This window comes from Zea mays, chromosome 1 (assembly GCF_902167145.1).
Source record: "Zea mays cultivar B73 chromosome 1, Zm-B73-REFERENCE-NAM-5.0, whole genome shotgun sequence".
Classification (NCBI taxonomy): Eukaryota; Viridiplantae; Streptophyta; class Magnoliopsida; order Poales; family Poaceae; genus Zea; species Zea mays.
In genome coordinates, this window is record NC_050096.1 from 271,327,587 (window position 1) to 271,350,435 (window position 22,849).

The 22,849-nt window shown below is 40.0% G+C and overlaps 3 protein-coding genes across 4 annotated transcripts; 2 read left to right on the plus strand and 1 right to left on the minus strand.

Annotated features, from left to right (window-relative positions):
* Window positions 1-1,257: 1,257 nt before the first annotated feature.
* Window positions 1,258-5,678, minus strand: LOC100283191 (pinin/SDK/memA/ protein conserved region containing protein). Its single transcript, NM_001156093.2, has 10 exons — window positions 5,537-5,678; window positions 5,350-5,451; window positions 5,184-5,249; window positions 4,925-5,077; window positions 4,713-4,826; window positions 3,942-4,013; window positions 3,348-3,431; window positions 3,155-3,255; window positions 2,747-2,831; window positions 1,258-1,885 (listed from the first exon to the last, which is right to left on the minus strand). The coding sequence occupies exons 1-10, from the start codon at window positions 5,609-5,611 to the stop codon at window positions 1,502-1,504; spliced, it is 1,236 nt and encodes a 411-aa protein (NP_001149565.2). The 5' UTR covers window positions 5,612-5,678; the 3' UTR covers window positions 1,258-1,501.
* Window positions 5,679-5,863: 185 nt separating this feature from the next.
* Window positions 5,864-13,821, plus strand: LOC100282419 (uncharacterized). 2 transcript variants are annotated; one of them, XM_008678149.4, is made up of 12 exons: window positions 5,864-6,283; window positions 6,380-6,499; window positions 9,158-9,343; window positions 9,489-9,540; window positions 9,635-9,787; window positions 9,907-10,017; window positions 11,982-12,074; window positions 12,209-12,289; window positions 12,449-12,520; window positions 12,906-12,974; window positions 13,063-13,173; window positions 13,486-13,821. In XM_008678149.4, exons 1-12 carry the CDS (start codon window positions 6,045-6,047, stop codon window positions 13,534-13,536), a joined length of 1,338 nt encoding a protein of 445 aa, XP_008676371.1. In that variant the 5' UTR covers window positions 5,864-6,044; the 3' UTR covers window positions 13,537-13,821. The 2 variants fall into 2 exon arrangements, with proteins under 2 accessions (XP_008676371.1, NP_001148802.2); NM_001155330.2 differs by lacking the exon at window positions 9,907-10,017 and having other exon boundaries at window positions 13,486-13,819.
* A 2,209-nt stretch (window positions 13,822-16,030) lies between these two features.
* On the plus strand, window positions 16,031-22,228 carry LOC100285756 (organic anion transporter). Its single transcript, NM_001158646.2, has 9 exons — window positions 16,031-16,270; window positions 16,797-16,904; window positions 17,124-17,155; window positions 17,228-17,278; window positions 18,095-18,156; window positions 18,252-18,513; window positions 20,255-20,520; window positions 20,789-20,883; window positions 21,663-22,228. The coding sequence occupies exons 1-9, from the start codon at window positions 16,187-16,189 to the stop codon at window positions 21,837-21,839; spliced, it is 1,137 nt and encodes a 378-aa protein (NP_001152118.2). The 5' UTR covers window positions 16,031-16,186; the 3' UTR covers window positions 21,840-22,228.
* The last annotated feature ends 621 nt before the right edge of the window (window positions 22,229-22,849 follow it).

The window sequence follows — 22,849 nt, forward strand, 5'->3', positions numbered from 1 at the left end:
CTCTAGGTTTTACCATCTCAAACTCATACCCGTAAAAAATATCTATACCCATTAAAAAACAGGTACCCATGACAGGTTTGAAAATTTACCCAAACTCGTACCCATCGGTTTAGCGGGTCCACAGGTTTCATCTCCAATATGCGTGTTCTTCCCATAATCAATAAGTATTATAATGATTAATGAGATTATGGTCTAAAATTTATGTGATGAACAACGAGTTTATGATTTGGTATAAAAATTATTAGTAGAGAGAATAAAATACAAATAATAAGCTGTATAATCAAGTGACCTTGCACTAAGTTATCCATCCACCATATATATAATGCTAGTAAAAACTATAATAGCAAGCAAGCAACACTTTCACCAACTACTTATACATTCACCATTTGATAAAAATTAGGAAGTAAATATAGAGATAACAAGTTTGTTATTCGTTTATAAAATAAAATAACAATATGCACTATGTTTGGTTGGGTTTAAAAAACCCACGAGTTCACGGGTTTGGATACTATAAGAACAAATGCGTATCCATAACCCGTCGGATATAGATTTATTTCTATTAATAAACTTATAGATATGAAAATTGAACCAAACCTATTTCCTAATTGGATAAAAACTCATCGGATTTTAAGTACCCATTACTATTTCTAGTCTAGGTCCAGCAAACAACGTATCTCCGCAAGTGCCTTTGTTAATTATTTTAACTTGGCGCATACACTACTTTCCTTTCTTATCCTGGCATATCATATTTCTCTTCCGGTCACCTACTCACCTCTGCTCTGCGGCAAAGGTTGCCGCCCAACTACACTATTTGGAGAAGCAACATAGGTGAAACCTTCTCCGCAACAACTTTAATAGCATATGTCGAAATGTATAAAGGAATTAACTAACTTTTTTCATCAGTTTAAATTTTTAGATTGAATTGATTAGTGCATTCATTGAAACATAGTATCAAAGTCAGAGGTTTTGAGTTCGAATGGTATCAGTTTTAAGTTCGAATTTTGACAGAGACTTTATTTATATCTTCATGACTCCACCCATTTATTTCCACGTTTACACCCCACCCATTTATTTTCACGTTTACACCTTTCTATTTAGCTGCTTTTGAGTTGAACGGTAAAAGAGACTAATGGAAAACATGCGAGCATGTTAAAAATATAACCATTCTGTGGCATCCGGAGTGGGCAAGGCACGAGAGAAAACGTGCAGGTGCGCTAGAGGCTGCAGCACGGGTAGTGAAGAACAGAACCCGAAACGTTTAACGCCACCGACGTCCAAATCAAGGTATCAATTATAGTATTTTTACAACAATTATGAGATAATGATCGACAGTTGTATGGTCTCAACATTCAAAAAGACAAAACAGCAATATAAAACACAGCCTAAACCAGCGGGGAACGTCTAACAGAAATACACGCACAAACAGTTCCCAACAATACGGCAACTAAGCATACGGAATGGTACGTACGGCTATGTGCCTAGCTTGTGTGAACAAAGAATCCTATTGTGCTTCCTCGGGTGCAGGCTCACCACCTTCAGTAGTAGCTTCTTCGGACGGCTTGGATGGGTCCTCGTTGATCCCATCGTTGATGCCCAGAACTTCATCCATCACCTCGTCTTCCGCAGCCATGTCCTCTGCGTCTTCGTCGTCATCATTACCGCCCTCCTCAGGAACTCGCCGAGTCTTCGGACCATGCTCCGCCCTGTGTGTGTCCAGCTCCTTGTCCATTTCTTGCATGTTAGCATGCCCGTTCGCCTTTCGAGCGTTCCGGGCATTCTGGATCCTCTCCAGCTGCCTCTCCACATTTGAGAGATATTGCTCCTCAACTTGCTTTTGGAACCGAGTCAGCTCATCCCTGCGCATAGATTTCCATTCTTCGAATACCTGTAGTGTTTTTCCAAAGTTTAATTCACCATTTCACCCACAAACGAAAAGTCATGAAACAGGAACAAGTACATGAGTATGCACAAGACAAGCACATTTTTTCCTTGGCACCTAATGGCAAATATTCTGCGAGTTCAGCTTACAAAGGCCTGTTTATTGGGTCAAGCAAGCTCCTTTGGGCATTACAAAAGGGTTTGGAGATCATGGGCTCCACAAAAGTGTCGATTCTTCATACGGCTAGTGGCCCACAATAGGTGTTGGACTGCGGACAGGTTGGCAAAAAGAGGATTGAATCATCCTACCAGATGTCCCCTATGTGATCAAGAACCTAAATCTATCAATCACCTGTTAGCGTCTTGTGTATTCACAAGAGTTTTCTGGTATAACCTTCTAAGGAAGTTGGGCCTGCACTCCTTAGCCCCACAGCCGGCTGCTACTTCCTTCTTGGATTGGTGGGAAAGGACATCTGCTGTTGTTACTGGAATGACTAAGAGAGGTCTGAACTCCCGCATCACTCTTGGGGCCTGGATGATCTGGAAACATCGGAATAGAGTGGTTTTGGATGGAATATCTCCCAATCTCACTCTTCTCCTTGAGTTGGTAGTTGAGGAAATGCAAAAATGGCAGATTGCTGGTGCCAAAGGTCTTTCCTTTTTGGCTGCCCCTCCTACTGCTTAAGGGCTACGGCTAAGTGGTTTGTAGTTTTTTACTGTGTTATGGATCCCTTCCTGTATGGTTGCTTCTGGCCTCCGTAAGGAGTGTCTTGTATTTTGGGTCTTCTTAGACCTTTTCTTTCCTCCTAATATATATTTGGGGCGCAGTTCTCCTGCGCTTTTCGAGAAAAAAGATACTAGGATATACCTTTTCCTTGTTCTGTTCAACAATGGCTGGATCGTCAATAATTGGTTTAGTTGGCATGTAGTAAATAGGTGGTTCAGCTTTTGTCCTGCCAACATAAGGGGGTAATAAGATAGAGTCAAACATGGAACAAATATTGTTCATCAGTATACAATGTAAATAGATACACTAATGGTTATCAAACATCAAGTCTGCATAATTAGAATGTATCTTCCCTCAATTTAATTGTCAATATGGACACTTTTGGACCAGAAATAAAAATAACCTGCAGAACACAGAAAATAACAGATCATTCAAACAAGATAGTAGAATTACTGCACAAACATGGGAAACAGCTTATGTAAAGAAAATGGGGGTTCCAATTTTTGGGTCTAACTCAAAATGAAGAATGATGCAAAGCAGCAAAGCTACCTTAAGAAATTGGACAGCCTTTTATGGTGCTCAGTCCACTGAATGTACAACAGCTCCAACCTCTTTTCTTCCGCCTTAGCAGCTACACGAGCGCGAAGCGTCTAAAAAAGAGCATCAAGGATTGTATAATTCCAAAGTAAATATCAATTGAAATGTGTGGTTCTAACAGATAAATACAAACCAACAAACTTACCATATCACGCTTACGCTTCTCTGCAATTTGCTCACGTTCCTTCTGTCGCAGCCTTTCACTTTCTTCGCGGACCTTTTGCTCAGCCTAAAACCAATTGATTATTTCAGTATTAAATGGATTTTAGTGATCCACTCCATAACATCCAATTACATATGTGAAATGTGACAACTTAAAGAGAACACAGAATTCCTCGGAAATATTAAAGATCTGACTGTGTGCACTCAGCCACAATTAGTAAATATTTTTTCCATGATGTATTGTCCTAAGTATACTCAAGTATGAGAGCATGCAGATATCAAGGTTCCATTATTTAACAAGTTCCTTTTTAGCACGAATGAATTTTAGCATCAAAATTGACATTACTGTTATATATTATGTGTTATAAATTATTTTTGTTTCTTCAGAAACAAATGTCGGATGCACTCTGCACAAAATTTCACAAGTAGAAGCTGTGCCCATAGGAACACCAAATGTGCTGGCATAGATTAAGCAGTAAGCACATATGAAAATCACAATACAGAAGCACTTATTACATCATAGAAGTAGCCCCTACTGGATACCAGCCATTAACTTTGATGGAAAAAGTAAGCAAACCTTTCGCTGAGTCTCTGATCTACGCAGAAAAGCCTCGGAGTTAGATAGTTTTTTATCTTCTTGTTGAAATTTCTGCATTGCAGGCAGTAGAATAAGATAAACAAAATTTCACACAGTGATGTACTGATGTTATGATGTATAAACCCAGACAGGTGTGCAAGCAATGGCACTGGCACACCCAACATCCAAAGATAGAGAATCCTGGACATTGGGTGGGCTGTGCTATATAAAATAATGCTAGGTAGCAACATGTCAATGCAAAGTTCCTTAGATTGGAATAAGTACGTATCATTGGCAACCAAACTCACAGGCATAAATATAACATTGCGGGAACAGGACACTAATGGGGTGTTTGGTTTTAAGACTGAGTTAGTCCATCATCTACTCATTCCTCACTTTTTTTTGTTTGGTTAGTGCAATGGAATAGGATGGTGCATAATCACCCATTCCTCACAAGTCAATAATTTAAAACTATTACGAGGAATGGAGCCATTCCACCAAAATTGAGGAATCAACTCATGATGCACCACGCCACCACCTCATCTAGAATGTAGAATCGAGTGGTTCCTCAAACCAAACACCCTGTAAATGGATTTAGTATTTTGTTAAGTTGATACCCAGCTGGCAGGTTTGTTAACACTGGCCAACAGAACAGGTAAAAGCTAATCAAGTTTTTCCAAGGAATGAGACAGAAATAGAGAACAGCCACATTAGGTCAATATGTATTCTTGCAGGAGTACAGATTCATCATTATGCAAAGAATTGCTTTACCTCTAATGTACCGACAAGAAGCTGCCCCAGCATCCTCTTATTTCTTCTCACCAAATTCGGGTCCTCATTCCTGGGAAGCTCCCTTGGAGCTGGCTCTGGCAGCGAATTATAGTCCTATAACCAAACGAAACAAGGTAAGCTCCACAAGATGACATATAACCGTGAATAGCAAAACCACAAGACATCCACACTTTGTTCTAATAAGTACTCACCACTCTCCTCTGCATCCGCAAGCCACCATCCCTTCTGAACCCGCCATTGTTGAAACCCCTCCCGGCACTGCCTTCAGTGGCACCTGAACCTGTCCCATGCCCCTCCGCATCCGCATCCTTTGTGCCTTCCTCGTTATTTTCAGCCCCATCCACCTCCAGTTGTTATGTCAAGCAACCAGACATAATTTTATTGTTTCGACAAGCAGACCATTACAGACTGTGCAAACAGAAGCGAAATTGAAGCAGAAAAAGAAGATACCTTAACTACGGCTGATAGCAGCCGACGCTTCTGCGGAGGTTGATCCCCCGATTCCGGACCCACAGCCTACATCAGAGACATTGATGACAAAAAGAAGTGTTACGAGTACACAAATACATTAAGCAAAACGATGGGTGCGTGAGGGAGGTGCAGGGGAGAAGCGTACGGGTCTCGCGAAGCCGCGGAGCGGGCGGGGGGCCCCGGGTCCAGGACCAGGGCCGGGGGCGCCGCGGCGAAGGCCACGGGGGTCGCGCAGGCGCTCGGTGATCTGTTGATGGGGACGAGAAAAGGTCAGGGCAGACGGCCCGGAGACTCGGGGCTTCGAGAAGCGCTGGACAAAGAAAGAGATGTACCTCGCGGTGCTGACGCTGGAGCTCCTGGAGCTCGCGGCGGATGTCCTCAGCCGTCTTCTCTGTCGCGGCGGCCATCGCCGTCGCCCGTCGAGAGCCGGGAGGGAGGAGGGTTTGGGTTTGGCTGCGCTCGGATTGGCAACCTGGGAACGATGGTTGGGGGTTTCGGTGCCCTAGTATAGGGTGCGGGTTGCCGAGACGGCTTTGGGGTGGTATGTGCCGTTGGATCTTGCATCGTTTTACGGTGAGGAGTACGCGTGGAGCGGGTCCTGGGCCGAACGCCCGAACCCGTGCATCACAAAGGAGCAAAGACGACAATAATTTGTTTCTGGGTCGACAACAATTTGCCGGGCACACCCAAGACCCGCGGAAGCCACGACGACAAGCCTCCATCGCCTCTTGTTGTTTGCGGGCCCCATACGTCAGAGACCACAAGCCCGAGGCTTAACTCTCCCTGCCGCTAATCCCTCGCGCCGCCGGAGGGAAGCAAGAGATAGATCTGTCCGCGGCCATGGCGGCGGCGGCGGCGGCGGCGGAGCAAGGCGTGGACGCCGCGAGGAAAGAGGAGGAGGAGGAGCAGGTAGTGAATCCGTGGGAGGTGTCGGCGGGGAAGGGCGGCATCGACTACGACAAGCTCGTGGACCAGTTCGGCTGCCAGCGCATCGACGACGCGCTCGTGGACCGCATCGCACGCCTCACCGCCCGACCACCGCACTGCTTCCTCCGCCGAGGCCTCTTCTTCGCCCACCGGTACCGAGCCACCCGCAAAAAAAAAAGGCCCTAGTTTTTTTTATCCCCGTAGGAGGACGTGCTGACGAATTTTTGTGTGCTTTTCTTATGTTATAGTGATTTGAACGAGATACTGGATTTGTATGAGAACGGGCAGAAGTTCTACCTCTACACGGGGAGGGGGCCCTCGTCGGAGGCCCTGCACCTCGGCCACCTCATCCCCTTCATGTTCACAAAGTAAGTAGTATGTCTCGGTTATGAAAGTTGGGTACGACTCCTCAGTTTTTTCCACATCGGTAAAACCGAATTTCTTTACCATGTAACGAAATTACAAGGTTTAATTACAAGGTTTTTAAGAGCATCTCCAAAAGCTCCCCAGAAGTCTCCCCTAAATCTATTTTTTTTTTTGGGAAAAACACAAAAACATGTCTCCAACAGTTCCCCTAAAGCGCCCCCAATTTTTTCATAGCCCTTAAAACTCCCTCATTTGTAGCTACAAATGAGGGGTTTTTTGGGCTCCCCAGAAACAAACTGCTGATTTAAGGGATCTGTTGGAGAAAGGATTAAAATTTACCCCCACTTATTATTTAGATGTCCCTTAAAACTGATTTTGAGGAGTCGTTTTATGGAGAGCTCTTGGAGATGCTCTAAGCCCTGTTTGTTTCCCTACAAGATTTATAATCCAGCTTATAGATTATATAAGCACCTATTGACTTGCTTATGGATTATCATAATCTAGGTATCTAGATTACATAATTCACATAATAATTTAGATTCTTTGTTTACCTCTCAACTTATTTAAGCTGGATTATATAATCTTGAGGGTAAACAAACAGGCCCTTATTCTAACTTTCATGCAACGCGAAACTAAACGAACCACCCTTCTACTGCTCACCCAGGGAACAACCATCAGGTGGGTAAACCCAGCACCTACGAAACACATACCATGCTAATTGCTAACAAGAACAGGAGATGCAAAAAAGGGCTCCTGTACATGGCCCTTGACCTTAGCAGCGCGCAGTCTGAACTAGCTGAAAAAAACCTAACACCCCGTTTGGATGTAGATATTGGAGCATATAATTGTGAATTGGAATCACCTTTCCTAAATTTTGTTGTTTGGTTGCACATGGAATTGAGATTTGGAATTAGAGGCTAAATTATCTGAAATTGGACTATAACTAGAAACCCCCTCTCCCAATACAAAACCTCACTCCTCGGTATTGCATGGAATTAGACCGCACAATTCCAAACTCCAATTAAGTGAGATCCAAACAATAGAATTGGAATTACATCTCATTTCAATACCATGCATGATTTGATATTCAACTCAATTCAATTCCATCCTCTCCAATATCGACATCCAAACGGAGCATAAGCCTTTTCACGCCGAAAGCTCCTAAACTTGACCAGCATACGGCACGATCCGCCTTTCCTTCTGCACTTGAGATTTCATGTCTTTTTGATGAAAGAGCAGAGCAATCGCCTTGATGGTCTCCGCACCCTGAAGAACCTGCTTCTCAAGCTCCGCCTTCTGTAGCACTGCCCAATATGTAATAATAGACATCACATAAAGAACCTCAATAGGGGATTTAAGGCATGTTTGGATCGCAGCCTCACTTGCCACACTTTGCCTAACTTTTCTGACTAAGTTTAGTTCTTCAATTCGAACGACTAACCTTAGGCAAAGTGTGGCATAGTTAGCCACGAACCAAACAGACCCTTAATCTATTTCTTGTCAAAACACTTCCTAATCTTCCAAATGGTCCAACATACAGCAGCAAGGCCCACAGCATAAACTGGTCTACTATTAGGTAAATGGATTCTATTCCACTCCCATCAAAAGAGCTAGGTCTCGTTCCCTAATGCGCGAATAATCAGAATCCAAACATACTTAGCAGTAGTACATCAAAAAATAAAGCTGATTCACACCCTTCTGTTCTGTTCAAAAAGCACAAGCACCATTGCTCTTCCATTGTCTCCTTAGCAGATTATCTTCTGTCAAGATGGCTTCGTGAAGGGTAAGCCACATGAAAATCTTCACCTTGAAAGGCAGCTTAGCTTTCAAGCTATGTTTAAAATTCATCTCAACTTCATTTCTGCGTAAGTGTTTGTATATTGATTTGACTGAGAATACACAAGATTTCTCCCAATCCCATTTTGCCTTATAATGATTGTCATTAGTGCTACATCTGAACAGAATATCCTGCATCCTCAGTTAGATTTGTAACTCTTCATGCAGCCATGTACAGTTATGCTCTTATTTGTAACTCCGCAGTTATGTGTCATTTGTAACTCCTCAGTTCGCTACTGCTCCTCAGTTATGCTCTGATTTATGCATGTGTTGCATAATTGGACAATGCTGTGTCAGTGGGGGACTGAGGGAGTAGCAAGTGGTGTTTTTTCACTACATACAAGAACCCACTTTGGATATGTTAATGACACATGGAAACTATTCTTTTTTGACAAAGGATTAATGGAAACTATTGTTGATTTGCAAATATAACGAAATTGAGTTATCTAATTTGAAGTGTTCCTTTCGGTAGACTGTTAGTTCGCATGGCTATTCAACTGATGGTCGGGGATGAGATAAGGATATGTGCTGCAAATTTGAGTTCTCCAATTTGAAGTGTTCTTTGTGGTAGGTAGACTGTTAGTTCACACGGCTAATCAACTGATGGTTGGCGATGGAATAAGGCAGGATATGTGCTGCAAGTGTCCACAGTTAAAGATGCTTGGGACATATTGACATAAACATGTTCCTTGAAGTAAATGGGGTTTTATTTTATTTTGAGGAGATCTACACAACACTCAAGTTTTGTTTGATAACTTGCACGTCGCTTTCTTAGTTCTGGTCTTGTAAGTGATGTTTCATTAACTATCAGAATCTTTCTTCAGATACTTGCAGGAGGCTTTTAAGGTGCCCCTAGTTATACAACTGACTGACGATGAGAAGTACTTGTGGAAAAACTTGACTATTCAGGAAAGTAAAAGGCTTGCCCGTGAAAATGCTAAAGATATTATAGCATGTGGTTTTGACATTGAAAGAACATTCATTTTCTCTGATTTTTCTTTTGTTGGAGGGTAAGATTACTCTTCCTAATTTTGATTGATATTTTAATTTTTGACTGATTTTTTGGTCCATCCCTAAGGAAGTCAATACCATGCTGTAAATCTTGGTTTTGATTGTTATTTGCAAACTAATAAACCCTCTGGCCTTGTCTCACAGTGCTTTTTATGAAAACATGATGCAAGTTGCCAGATGTGTAACTATGAATAAGGTAAGAGCTGTTCAATTAAGAAAAATAATTAAACGCTACACAGCTTACATTTAAGCATCATGGTTGGCTGATATGTTTTACTCTTGAACGATAGGCTATTGGAATATTTGGGTTCAATCTTGAGGATCACATAGGAAAGGTTAGCTTTCCTCCAGTGCAGGCAGTCCCATCATTCCCTTCTTCATTTCCCCATCTCTTCGCTGGCAAGGACCAACTGCGGTGTCTTATCCCATGTGCAATAGATCAGGTACAAACATCTTTGGTAAAATGGTCTTTACTAGTATAAGTGATTGTATATAAACTTGCTAGCATACTTGTAATATTTTTGTTAGTGTAAATTTCTGAACTAGGGCCTTTTTAAAAAAGGCAGACTTAGTGATGGAGGCTCCCACATGGACGGGGGAAAGGGATAAACAAGGCGGGCCCTTTCCCTGCAAATGTGGAGATGATGTTTCGAATCCACGACCTGGTGACTCAGTGAGACAGCTCTCACCACTGCACCAGTCCTGTCCTTCAACTAGTGCCTTTAAGTTCCTAGTTATTTCCATCCTAAATTTGAATTGAGCCCTACATATGCAAATTAGGAGTAAATTTGACAATTTGAATTTGCACGTTTATCCTTGTTATTTATAGCACTAGATTTGATTGTGCCCTCCATTATGCAAATTAAGAGTAAATCATTCTTCCCGCAATTACCAATAAAATGCATCTTAGGGTCTATTTGGAATTAAAGTATTTTTGTAGTTTCTAGGCAATATCATGGTTTTTAGTAACACCATAGTATTTTATGCCATAAGGTGTTTGGTTTCATTTCTGAAAACTATGTTTTCAAAACCATGGTATTCTTTTTTTTTTTTTGAGAACGCGCAGGAGAACTGCGCATCTTATATATTAAAGAGGAAGAGAAACATTACAAAAGAGGAGATGTTGCAAAGCAAATCTCCCAAAGACCCACAAAATTCCGAAAGCAATTACATAGAAGTACTGAAACTAGACCCGACCTCGCCCAGGGCAGCAACTAAGCCCATACTACCGATCTCCGTAGCTCCTGCTAAAACCCAGCAAACACACTCATCTGAGAAACACCTAAAAATCCTGGGCAATGAAGGAGACTCCCCATGAAACACTGCTCTGTTTCTCTGAAGCCATAGGCACCAAGCCCCCAGGATGATTAGAGAGTTAAGCCCTTTTTTCCTGGTCTTGATAACTCTAAGGCTCACCTTTCCCCACCATTCTGAAAAGTTTCCCTCATCAGCAGTCGGAGTGAGATGCCCCAAGCCAATAGCAGCAAGAATTGTATGCCAAAATTGCCGGGCAAAAATGCACGCAGTAAGGAGGTGCTGAATTGTCTCTTGGGCTTGATCACACATTGGGCAAACATCTGGGTGTGGCAGTCCTCTCAACTGTAATCTGTCAGCTGTCCAACATTTGTTTCTTATTGCCAACCAAAGAAAGAACTTGCATTTAGGAGGAGCCCAGGTCTTCCATAATCTCTTCCAAGGCTCAAAGACAGTAGAACCTAATAAAAGGACCTTGTAGCAGGATTTAGAGGAGAACACCCCTGATGTCTCATGTCTCCAAACATGGCGGTCTTCCTCCTGAGAAAGCTGCACATCTCCTAAAGTATCCCATAAGAAAAGAAATTGCTGAATTCCAATCAAGGAAAGGGGGGGGTTGATATGTGCAATCCATTGCCTGTTTTCAAGAGCCTGAACCACTGTCATAGAGGTAAGAGCTCGCTTAGCCACCTTGGACACCACTTCTGAAGCAAGATCTCTGATGGAGCATCCATTAAGCCACTTATCTGTCCAGAACAAGGTATTAGAGCCATTTCCCACATGAGAAATCAGGGATGCAGCAAAAAGGTCTTTAACATGTTGCTGAATGGGGATGGACAAGCCAAGCCAAGGCCTATCCCGATCTGTTTTTTGAAGCCAAAGCCATTTGGCTTGAAGGGCCCAACACATGTGTTGTAAATTAGGGATCCCAAGCCCACCATACTTCAAAGGTCTTGTGACTGAATCCCATGCCATAAGGCAGCTACCTCCATTCACCTCTTTTCTCCCTCTCCACACAAATCCTTTTCTGATTTTATCAATTCTGTGAATCACCCACTTCAACCCAAAATTTTCATGGCATGACTAGCTTTTGCCTAATACCATGGTTTACAATATTGTATCCAAACAATGTTTCTCAAAACCATGGTATTTTTGGAGTTGTCAAAACTACGGTATTGTCATGGCACCTGCAAAGTGTAGTATTGTAAAATCATGGTTTTAAGAAACATTGTTACTAAACAGGCCCTTAGTGTTTTCATTTAAAGATGCCAAAAATGTGGCATATGTTTGCCTTTTTCTTTGAAGTTTGACCAATACCAATACATTTTGATACATCTTTGTGTGTCTTTCAAATTTTGAGAGTAGATTTTTCTTCTTCTGCAGGATCCATATTTTAGGATGACTCGTGATGTTGCTCCTAGAATTGGTTATCAGAAACCATCACTGATTGAATCTAGATTTTTTCCTGCTCTTCAGGTTTGTTGACCTTGACTATTTCTAGTTAATTTAAAGTTTAAATTTGCTTGTGGTTTCTTTACCTTTTTATTATATGTAAATAGTTCATAGTTCAAGGGCATTTATTTTGTGTGTTCTTTCTTTCTTTTTCACAGGGGGAGAACACAAAAATGTCAGCTAGTGACGCAAATTCGGCGATATACGTGACAGATAGTGCTAAAGAAATAAAGACAAAGGTCTGCCCTGCTATAAAGTTTGTTTTTTTAGCTGGAAAAATATCAGACTACCCATTTTAGTTGTCCCATTTAAGTTATGACGAAAGCGGTTATTAGACCGAACCAAGAATTAGTTGATCTCCTGCATATATCTCTTATAATTTGTTTCCAATGTTTCAGGTGAATAAATATGCCTTCTCAGGTGGCCAGGACTCAATAGAGCTCCATAGAAAACTTGGCGCTAACCTTGATGTAAGCCCTTTCCCGTTTATACTTGAATCAGGATGTTGTATTCCAAATAGTGTGCGTGCATTTTGCACCTGACCTCTTGCTTTGAACTCAAAAGTTAGATTTTTAATATGAATAAATATATCACTGGAAGCTTCGAGTTGAAGTCTATAGCTCTAAAGGCCTTCTATTTTTGTGTCATACTTCAGTGCTAACATGCTGAAGGCTGTGATATATTTCTTCTTAGACTTCTTTTTCCTTAATATATTGATATTCTTCATGTTTGAGAGAGAGAGAGAGAGAGAGAGATCCATTTCCATAATGCGCTTGGTATTCTGGTTAATTACCATACTCTTCTGAAGTAACACAAAACTAGTTTGTGAATGGCTGGTTTTTTGTTGCGATGAAGGTGGATGTCCCAATCAAATACCTGAACTTCTTCCTTGAAGATGATGACGAGCTTGCGCACATAAAAAAGGTATTACTACAGATTTGTGTTGTATATACATAATTTATCATTGTGAAAACACTTAAGTTGTGCTTACATTTGCAAACACAAACACCAGGAGTACAAGGAGGGAAGGATGTTGACTGGTGAAGTGAAGCAACGGCTTATTGCAGTTCTATCTGAGATTGTTGCTAGACACCAGAGAGCTAGAGCTCAAGTGACCGAAGAGGTACATGATTCGTTAGATCTGCTGTCTTGCATATTGGTTTCTTTTTTATCGAAAGACGTAGGAGAGCTACGTATGTCATTTTTCGATACCAAATGTATGACCCTGCACGATTGGTTTCTGGCACCTTGATTCCAAGCGAGATTAACAATCTGTTTGTCTTGTGTGGTGCGCGCGCACATGCATGGCATTGCTTGTGTAGTATTTGCACATAGTTTTGTAGTTGTCACTTCCCAGACTGAATGAAACTATAATCGGCCTCATGTGAGTTTGTATGAATTTCCTGCAATGCTTTGACGATTCTGTTTTGTGCAGATGGTCGATGCATTCATGGCAGTGAGGCCTCTTCCCAATATGTTTGGCTGAGCATCACGGCGACAACTTGAACAAACATTTTTGTTATCAGGGAGAATTTTAAGAGTCTTTAGAATTGTCGTGCCACCATAAGTATCCCCTGTGTTTTACTTCTTCGGGATTTAGGCAAACCTGGCCAAACATCCCATGTGGTGGCTGTGGTTGATTTTGTAAACTCATACTTGATATGGTATCAATGATTCAATTCAGACATTTTTTTTCAAGCATATGCATGCCATTGTAATAGAGAGCACCTCTTTTTTAGTTATAAACGGATGTTGCTTTTGTTCAATTCAATAACCACTGTGTTTGAATGGAAGATGAACAATCACTTAGGGCCCCTTTGGTAGGGCTTATTTTTCAACTTCGGCTCTGGCTCATGCAAAAGTTGTGCCAAACACCTCTTTTTCAAATGGCTTCACCAGTGAAGTGCTTTTCCAAAATGAACTAGAGGACATGAGCCAAAAAAAGTGGCTCACCTGGCTTTAGCTCACGTCATTTTTGCACAATAGCCCTCCCACCAGTCCAAATTATTTTTTTTGGTCCTGCCCTCAATCCCTAGCCACGTACAGGAGAGATCTATAAAAAGTAAACTATACAAGGGTCTTTCTGAAAAACAACCTATAAGCCGTTTTGCCAAATGATTTTTCAGAATGGCTTTGGCTCATCTAAAGAAGTGGCTTCATCTCGTGAGTCAGAGCCAAAGCCGTTTTTAAGAAGCCAGAGCCCTGCCAAAGGGACCCTTAGGGGTGTTTGGTTCTGTGGACTAAAGTTTAGCCCGGGTCACATCAAGCGTTTGACTTTCAAATAGGAGTATGAAATATAAACCCAACCAACTGTACTAGATTCGTCTCACTTTTTAATCTTCGGCTGAGAAATTAGTTTTATAATCCGACTACATTTAATACCCCGAACGGAGGTTCAAACATTCGATGTGATAGGGGCTAAATTTTAGCAGGGGCAAACCAAACACCCCCTTAAACGAAAATATAAAGAGAATTCAACGTGTTCCAACAATTGGCACAGGGTTAAAGAAGACTTCGATTCGTTGTAACTACTAACTAGTCTCGTTTGCTTCTTTCCTGCTTGTGAGCGAATGAGCCTCGGCGCCCTCAGGCTCTCTCCAACCGTTTATCCATTCAAGCTTCTATTTTAAATCCTCTAACCGTTTATCCATTCTAGCTTCTGTTTTAAATTTTATTATGTAAACAGTTCATTCTACAGTGTAAAATAATATTTTACGTGACCATATAAACGATCTTCTGTCTCAATGATATTTGGGGTGAGGTCTAGGAGGTTAATTCTTCGTCTCCTATCATTATTTTATAACTCTTTTTTCTCTTTCAGTTAAAACTTCTCTATCTCTACTATCTAAAACACTAGTTTTCTACGGTTCTACGGTCGTCTTTTCTCTTGTCGCTTAAAGCAATAAGGTAAAATCGTAGAATTGGGAGTTTGAACCTTAGTCGTGGCTCTATATTCGTACTCACCTGAGAAATATAACACATATTTTTGTGATTTATTTAAACAAGAAATCGTAGCAATGCATGAGCATTAGATTAGTTTTTTAATTGAAAGAAGAGGTCACATTTAAAGAAAAGGGACTTCTAAATCTGTGACCCCAAACATATGCAATTCTTGTTTAAAAGTCAATTTATTTTTGATCGAATCCATAGAAAAAAACACTAACATGTATAATACTGAATAAATATCAAATTATACTGAAATATAAATATATTTTCATAGGTAACCAATTTGACATTTTTTTGAATAATTTTATATAAACTTAGTTAAACTTAACTTTTAGGTTTAAATCAAAATTGCACTCTTTTTTAAAACCGTGGGAGTACATAGAAGAATTAAAACGATATATAATTTGAGACGTTGGAGTAGTAGCAAACAGGAATTAAAAAAAAGTATCGGTATTAAGTATTCTATTCGTTTCAATTTATAATTTGTTTGACATTCTATTCTAAATTTGACTGACTCGTCTTATTTTAAAAAATATAATTGTTATTAAATTTTAATGTGATATTTTTAGCATATAATATACTTTAAATATGATTTTGTACTTTAAAAAAAAAATAAGACGAGTCAGCCAAACTTAACGAATTATAAATTGAGACAGAGGGATCAATTATTAAACAATGAACAATACCAGGCAAGTCACTAAGCAAAATTAGAATATTATAAATGCATTTGATCATATGAATAAACTTCACATGGGAACAATGAAACGGACCAATAGAAAAAGAAAAAAAATAACGGGAGCATTTCTATATTACCGTAGACGCTACCACGTTACCACACTGGTGCTACAATTACGCGTGATAGTCTTTAACTATTCGTCCGTCATATTATTTTCTTGTTGTTCTATAGACTATAGGCACACAGCACACTGATCCTTGCGACTGGGCGTTCAATCCAGCCATATCAATCGGATCCCCATCCGACGGCCCAGCAGATCTCGAAACCCAACACACTAGGCCTCGCCCTTTCGCCCGACACGGACATCCCCTGGCCCCTGCCGCTCCCCACCCATCTCCGATCTGCGATTCCTTCCAGCCGACGCCTCCGCATCCACCTCCCCGGAGCCACCAGCGGCCAGCCACTGGCCGTCCAACCATCGTCCCCAAGCGGCGAGTTGCGGGGTGTGGCGAAGATGATCAGCAGGCAGCTCGTGCTGACCTACCTCTACCTGCTGATCTACATCTGCCTCTCTTCGGGCGTCATCCTGTTCAACAAAGTAGGGCTCTGCTTGCTTCCTTCCAATGCGGGTTTATGCGCCCCCTATGTTTTTCAATGCGGTAGAGTGGTGGTGAAGCAAGGTAGCACTCAGTTGTCTAGTGGGTAGTGAAAACCGATGTCCATTTTGCTCCAAATCCAGCTGATTCGCGAAGCGTTTGCATCCGTATGCAGGCTTAGTGTTGTGCGTGCAGTGTGGTTCGTGTGATTCTGATATCACGGGTTGTACTTTGACTTGACATATTTGTTAGGATTATTAGGTTGCGAACGGTCTATTGCAACGTTTGGTTTGTATCGGGCCTTAAAGCTGTAGCTATCACTGTAAGGTGAACCGGTTTTTCTCTCCAGCGCACTGTCACTATCAGTAATCTGTGGTACACTGTGCCTCTAAGTATATTCCCAAGAGGATTTGTCGTGCTGAAAACACTGAGTCAGAAGTCTTTACGCATTTTGAGTTATATGCGTCTATTTTTAATTCATCTGGACTTTGGCTGTGAACTTAATCCTCTATTTTTTTTTGACTGCAGTGGGTCCTTTCTCCAAAGTACTTCAAATTCCCTTTCCCTATCACGCTTACGATGATTCACATGGCATTTTCTGGAATCGTGACATTCTTCCTTGTCCGAGTTTTTAAGGTGGACTTTTCTCTGCAACATTTTCCTTTAGCCATACGATGTTCCTGTTTCAACCAAGTGACTGTAAATTATTATTAAAAGTAACGATTGCTATTGTGAAAGAACATACATGGATAATAATATGATTTCCATTGTTGGTTTAGATTGTTAGGTTTTCTGGTAATGTGATTTACTTTCCTGGAGCTGATGGATTTTGTTTTTCTATAATTTGTAATGCAGGTTGTTGCACCCGTCAAGATGACTTTCCATATGTAAGAACATTCACTTCTGCCCTTTGTACATGTATAAGTCTGACTCTTAGTCAGTTTCCCCCCTTAATGCAGATATGCCACATGTGTGATTCCAATTAGTGCCTTTTTCGCTTCAAGTCTGTGGTAAGCTAAATGTTTACAATGTGGTATTGATCTTTCATTTCTTATATGTTGCAAGGACGCGTATAAAACTTTGCTATAACAAAATTCAAATATGCCTATTCAAGCATGCATGAAATGGTAAAGCATCTTATCTAAATTGATTATAAACATGCATAAACAGTATGATACTTGCAGTGCCACTGGCTGATTTATTTTTTTACTGTTGCTGATGAGTTTGCTTGCAGACCTAATTGAGGTTCAGGTTTTTTATGGGCATGCCTTTTTGAACCATTTATCTGGTATCTGGTATTGTGGTATACCAAAGGCTAGAATAATATAACATATACACATTGTTAATGTTATTGTGAGTGAAATTCAGTAGCAGGCTTTTTTTATGATAGCTTGCTGTATGGATGCAGTGCTCCATTATTGAGTTAGATGCAGGAATGCTCCATTATGGACTTTTTCTTGATTTGGTTGCTTTTTTATTGATATACTTTATCAAAGGCGCAGCATCAGCAAAGAATAACATTGATGTAGCAGTTTGTTGTTCCAGAATTTTGTAAAGCACAAATTTCACAACAACGACAAAAATACATGCCTCATTTACTCAAAAGGATTTATTTCTCCCTCTGTATGTGATCTAGATGACACCTTGCAGTGCATTGCAGTACCTCAATCTTTGGTCTGCAAATTGAATTCCTGTAGGAGTATAACGTCGTTAGCTTCTGGCATTGCAGTACTGTGCATGTTCTCTGTGCTCCTTTCGAGTTTTAGATGTGCAAAATACATATTTCCCGTATAATTTACAGATCAATTTTGATGGCCCTATTTCAGGTTTGGCAACACGGCGTACTTGTATATTTCCGTGGCCTTCATTCAGATGCTCAAGGCCTTGAGTGCGTCCACATGCTACTCCCTATATGTTACTTTACAAAGATCCATCGATGAGCTTATAGAATAGATTACTGACTTGAGTTTCTTTAAAACGCAGTGCCTGTAGCAACATTTATAATGGCTGTTTTCTGTGGTACTGACAAATTAAGATGGGACCTCTTCTTGAACATGGTATTGGTCAGTGTTGGTGTTGTAGTTTCATCTTATGGTGAGATCCACTTTAATGTGATTGGAACCTTGTACCAAGTCACTGGTATCTTTGCGGAAGCCCTCAGGCTGGTCCTAACTCAGGTCCTTCTCCAAAAGAAGGGCTTAACCCTGAATCCCATTACAAGCTTGTATTACATAGCCCCTTGCAGGTACTAGAAACTGTATTCTGACATTCTAAAGGCTCTCTTAATTGATATAATTTTCCCGACAAGGACCGTTTAATGACATTGCTATGTTATGATATTTTTGCATAATATTTTTACAAGAAAACCTGAAAATTCTTCACTGATAAATAGCCTTGAAAATGCATAGTTATTATAATTTCAAGAAATTAGCTAGGTTTAATCATTGTGATACGGTATCATTAATATTCTAGATTCCAAGAAGTCTATACAGTTACACTTGGGTTCATTGCGCTTACGTCATGAAGTGAATGAATATTGCTGGTATTTTGTTCAGCGTATTATGATCGTGGACAGATTGTCCTTAATAGTATATTGGATGATCCTGTTCCTTGTCAAAGGCTTCACTATGAAGTTTTATATGTGCAGTATGGATGTTTGCTAGGACTTTCTAGCTACTTTTGTAACCTATATTTGTAATTGTAAACACTTTTGTAGTATAACTGGGTCTCCTTTAACAGTGCACAGTGTAACTGTACTTGTATACTCATTGTTTTCCTCAAAGTGATCTTAGAAGCATATGTTGGATTCCACTTAGGCGCATGCCTCAATTTTCAAAATGCCTCAATTTGGAGGAGAAAAGAGGTGGTTTGGAATGTATATTGATTTACTTATGGAGCCTTCAGCCTCTTTCATCATGATTTAGTTCAATAAGTTGTCAATATTAATGAATGTGCAAAAATCAAGAGGTGCTTTCGCTGTTATTCTTCTTGAAAAAATAGTTGTCAATGAACATAAAATCCCATTTGCTTGACGTTTCAAATCACAATGCCAAAGTACTTTAGTGTTAAGGTTTTTACTAGACTGACCCCCATGTGAATCTTCTTAGAGATGCTTTGAAAGGACAGTTTTATTTTAAATGTACCCGTAATTAAGAGATCAAACCTCAGACTTAATATAAGTTATAAATGAAGTACACAGATTATTTTATCTGTTTTATTGTGCTTCTTGGTGTTTTTTCTTTCATTCATTTGAGAAGTTACAAATTGGTAATCAAGTTTATTCTAAGGCTTATTAGCTGAATTTCTTCTGTGATGGTAGTTTGATATACTATCTCTGTATGCTCTGGGACACATTCACCAAAACATGGTTAACTGATATGATAGTTGTGCTACTGCTGCACTAGAACTAGTATGCTACACGCTCTCATATTGACTCAATTAAAGCATGGTTTCGCAAGATCATATTCATCTTTCAAAATCCCATCACATGCATTATACTCCCTCTTTCAAATTACAAGACATTTTGGCTTTTGTAGATACATTGCTTTTATTGTATATCTAGACATACTGACATAGTGTATATCTAAGTGCATAGCGAAAGCTATGTATCTAGAAAAGCTAAAGCATCTTATAATTTGGAATGAAGGGAGTAGATCACAAATGATTTTTGGCTGTCTAAGTTGGATACAAAATGAACTGATTGTGGCATTTAAAATATGTTTTGTGATAGATTAAATAAGTGATGCCATACTAATCAATTGGGTTTCAACGCGAAACTATTGAATGCCTGCACTAAAATATATTCTTGAATAATTTTCCATTCTTTATCTTTTATGGCAGTAGCATTTCTATCAGTGCAGGTCTTCTAGTGTAAGGTTGTAACACAGTTCATTTTAAAATCGAGCTAACTATTTGATATTTTAAAATCCAAGTGTCTTTTAATTACCTTTCTGCTTGACATTTCTTGATTATATTGTTTTATGCAGTTTCATCTTCCTGTTTATTCCATGGTATTTACTGGAAAAGCCAGAAATGGACGTGACTCAAATTCAATTCAACTATTCAATATTTTTCCTGAATGCACTTTCTGCATTCGCATTGAACATATCCATATTCTTAGTTATTGGAAGAACTGGAGCTGTCACCATTCGAGTTGCTGGTGTTCTGAAGGACTGGATACTTATTGCTCTCTCAACTATTATCTTCCCTGAATCCGTTATTACAAGTCTCAACATAATTGGATACGCAGTTGGTAATTATGTACTCCCTCCATCTTAAAATAGTATTCGTTTTTGCTCTAGATTTTTATGTCTATATTCAACTAGACGATGATGAATATAGACACATATATAGAACACATACATCAAGTATTATATGAATCCACTAAAATGTTAAAACAAATTTTATTTTGGGACAGAGGGAGTGGTTGTTATTTTGCATCTTGAACAATATGTTGATATTTTATGTTATGTGTGCACGTTATTATTGGTTTCCTTAACTAGCATCAATTTTACGTGTAGCGCTCTCTGGTGTTGTCCTGTACAATTATCTGAAGATGAAAGATGTCAGAGCAAACCAGCTTCCAGCAGATAATAATTCTGATAGGGCTACAAAGGTCAGTATAAGTTCCTTGTTGCTGTTCTTTTAATGTTTGGTACTCCCCTTGTTTCCTGTGCCTACCCGCAGAGATATTACATGTATCTTCAAAGAAATAAGCGAGATGAGTGTTGTTTCACTTTCATTACCTTTTAGCTGTTCTCTAAACTTTGTTTTCATTGTGGTTAAAAGGCTGCTCTTATGAAAATTCTATCACCTTGGCCCAGCCCTGAGCCGGGGAGTGTTATGTTGATCTAAACACTGGGCATGAAAGGTTTTGAACTAGAGTTGATTCTTTTCTTATTCTCCTTTTATTTCTTTTAGAGTTCTAGAGACATTGCCCCAGTCCATATGCATTGTAACAGGACATAAAAGGTTCTACATCAGTTTTAAGTCACAATCTGGAGCACACCTGCTCATACAATTATTACTAGCTACAGCATTACTCAACATAACTCTCCTCTGAAACAAAATGCATAGAACCTGAAGGTTTCCTGGAAGTTCAATGCATCATTACCTCTCTTATATCCAGCTTCGTCAGTTTATTTTAATATTTTTAAGCCCGCTCTGCTAGAGACCATCTTATATTAAGATACATGGTCCCTCAAAAGGAGTATCAATACACATATAGCATGCAATTTTTTGTTTCTTCAACAATGGTTTCCGTAGGTGTAGATTGCCCATTTTAAACTTTTGTTGTTTGTCAAATAATACAGCTTCTGTACCTCTTTTATAAAAGATCGAGATATTCATGTTTTATGCAAGTGGTAAACGATTGCTTTCTAATTCTATATGCAGGACAAGAAGTCTTCTAGTATGTTCAGGCCTGACAATTCCATGGACAACAGTGATGGGACTGTAGCAGGAGGCCTGGCATCAGAAGCTGCAGCAGTTGATGAGGAAGCCCCTTTGATCCCTTCTGCACGCCTCTCCTACGTTACACGGACCCAAACAGGCAGCTCCAGTAACAGATAACCATGGTGTACCTGTTCTGTGGGTTGACCACCATATATTTTTGTTCCGGTGAACCTGAAAGAGGTGCTGGTATACGTGTGGAAAAGAATATGGTTAAGGAAGCTCCTGCAAGTCGCACCTCATCTCATACCATGACGACACCTGGATGTCTCCTCTCGATGTACCTTTTTCGCTAGGCGTGTATATTTCGGGGAGATACCTAGAGGTGGATTAGAGAACTTGAAGAGATAGGCTATAACTTTTGCTTAGTATTTGGAGAAACACGTTAGGCCATGTGTTGGCTATAGTATTTCCTTAACCAAACATATGGAAATGGTGTTAAACGTTAGATGTTGTGAAGCACTTCATAGGCTCTAATTTGAGTGTTAGTGTTGTTTCCTTTTCGGTTCTTTCATTGTTCCCTTAAGTACTAGCGGATTACCAAGTGTGCATCCGGCAAATTTTGCAATTGTCTGGACTCTGATATGTTTTTAGGAGTACACCTACTGCAGGCTGCCGTATTGCTGCATACCCTAATTTTGCAAGTGAAGTTCTACTCTGGCGTGTGTTCCTTTCATGTCACATTCCATGCATCGACATTTTAATTGGACTTGTATATTAGTATATTACTAGTACAATGTTCGCATTCGGAAATTGCGGAAGCTTGGTTTGATTAAGCTGCTGAGTATTGGAAACAAGCTGACGGGTTAGTGTGGCGGATGGAACAATGTTCGCATGTTGTGACGGGTTAGTGTGGCGGACCATCCTCAAAAATACCGTAAAAATAAACTTAGTATCAAAGTGAACTTATGGTTCATATATCATATATTAAATAGATATTGAACTGATTAAGAACAAATAATATATTTTTATTTTAGTTAAAAGGCTGAGAAAGATATGAATTAAACTTTTTATAGCTTGCTCGCATTCTCTTTCACGTAGTGATGTGGTACTACGTGAGAGCGTTGTGCTACATGTTACTTGTTATGAATCAATGCAATACAAAGTAGATCAAACATAGAGAAAACACA

Bases quoted from the DNA above. Each gene is read 5' to 3' on its own strand.
- LOC100285756 (NM_001158646.2), top strand. From the start codon at position 16,187: ATGATCAGCAGGCAGCTCGTGCTGACCTACCTCTACCTGCTGATCTAC. The intron at 16,905-17,123 runs GTGGACTTTTCT...TTTGTAATGCAG, and splicing joins TCCTTGTCCGAGTTTTTAAG to GTTGTTGCACCCGTCAAGAT. The intron at 18,157-18,251 runs GTGCGTCCACAT...TTTAAAACGCAG, and splicing joins TCAGATGCTCAAGGCCTTGA to TGCCTGTAGCAACATTTATA.
- LOC100282419 (XM_008678149.4), top strand. From the start codon at position 6,045: ATGGCGGCGGCGGCGGCGGCGGCGGAGCAAGGCGTGGACGCCGCGAGG. The intron at 9,788-9,906 runs GTACAAACATCT...TTTTTAAAAAAG, and splicing joins TCCCATGTGCAATAGATCAG to GCAGACTTAGTGATGGAGGC. The intron at 12,521-12,905 runs GTAAGCCCTTTC...GTTGCGATGAAG, and splicing joins AACTTGGCGCTAACCTTGAT to GTGGATGTCCCAATCAAATA.
- LOC100283191 (NM_001156093.2), bottom strand. From the start codon at position 5,611: ATGGCCGCCGCGACAGAGAAGACGGCTGAGGACATCCGCCGCGAGCTC. The intron at 5,078-5,183 runs GTATCTTCTTTT...TAACAACTGGAG, and splicing joins TGCTATCAGCCGTAGTTAAG to GTGGATGGGGCTGAAAATAA. The intron at 2,832-3,154 runs GTAGCTTTGCTG...TTATGTTGGCAG, and splicing joins AGGCTGTCCAATTTCTTAAG to GACAAAAGCTGAACCACCTA.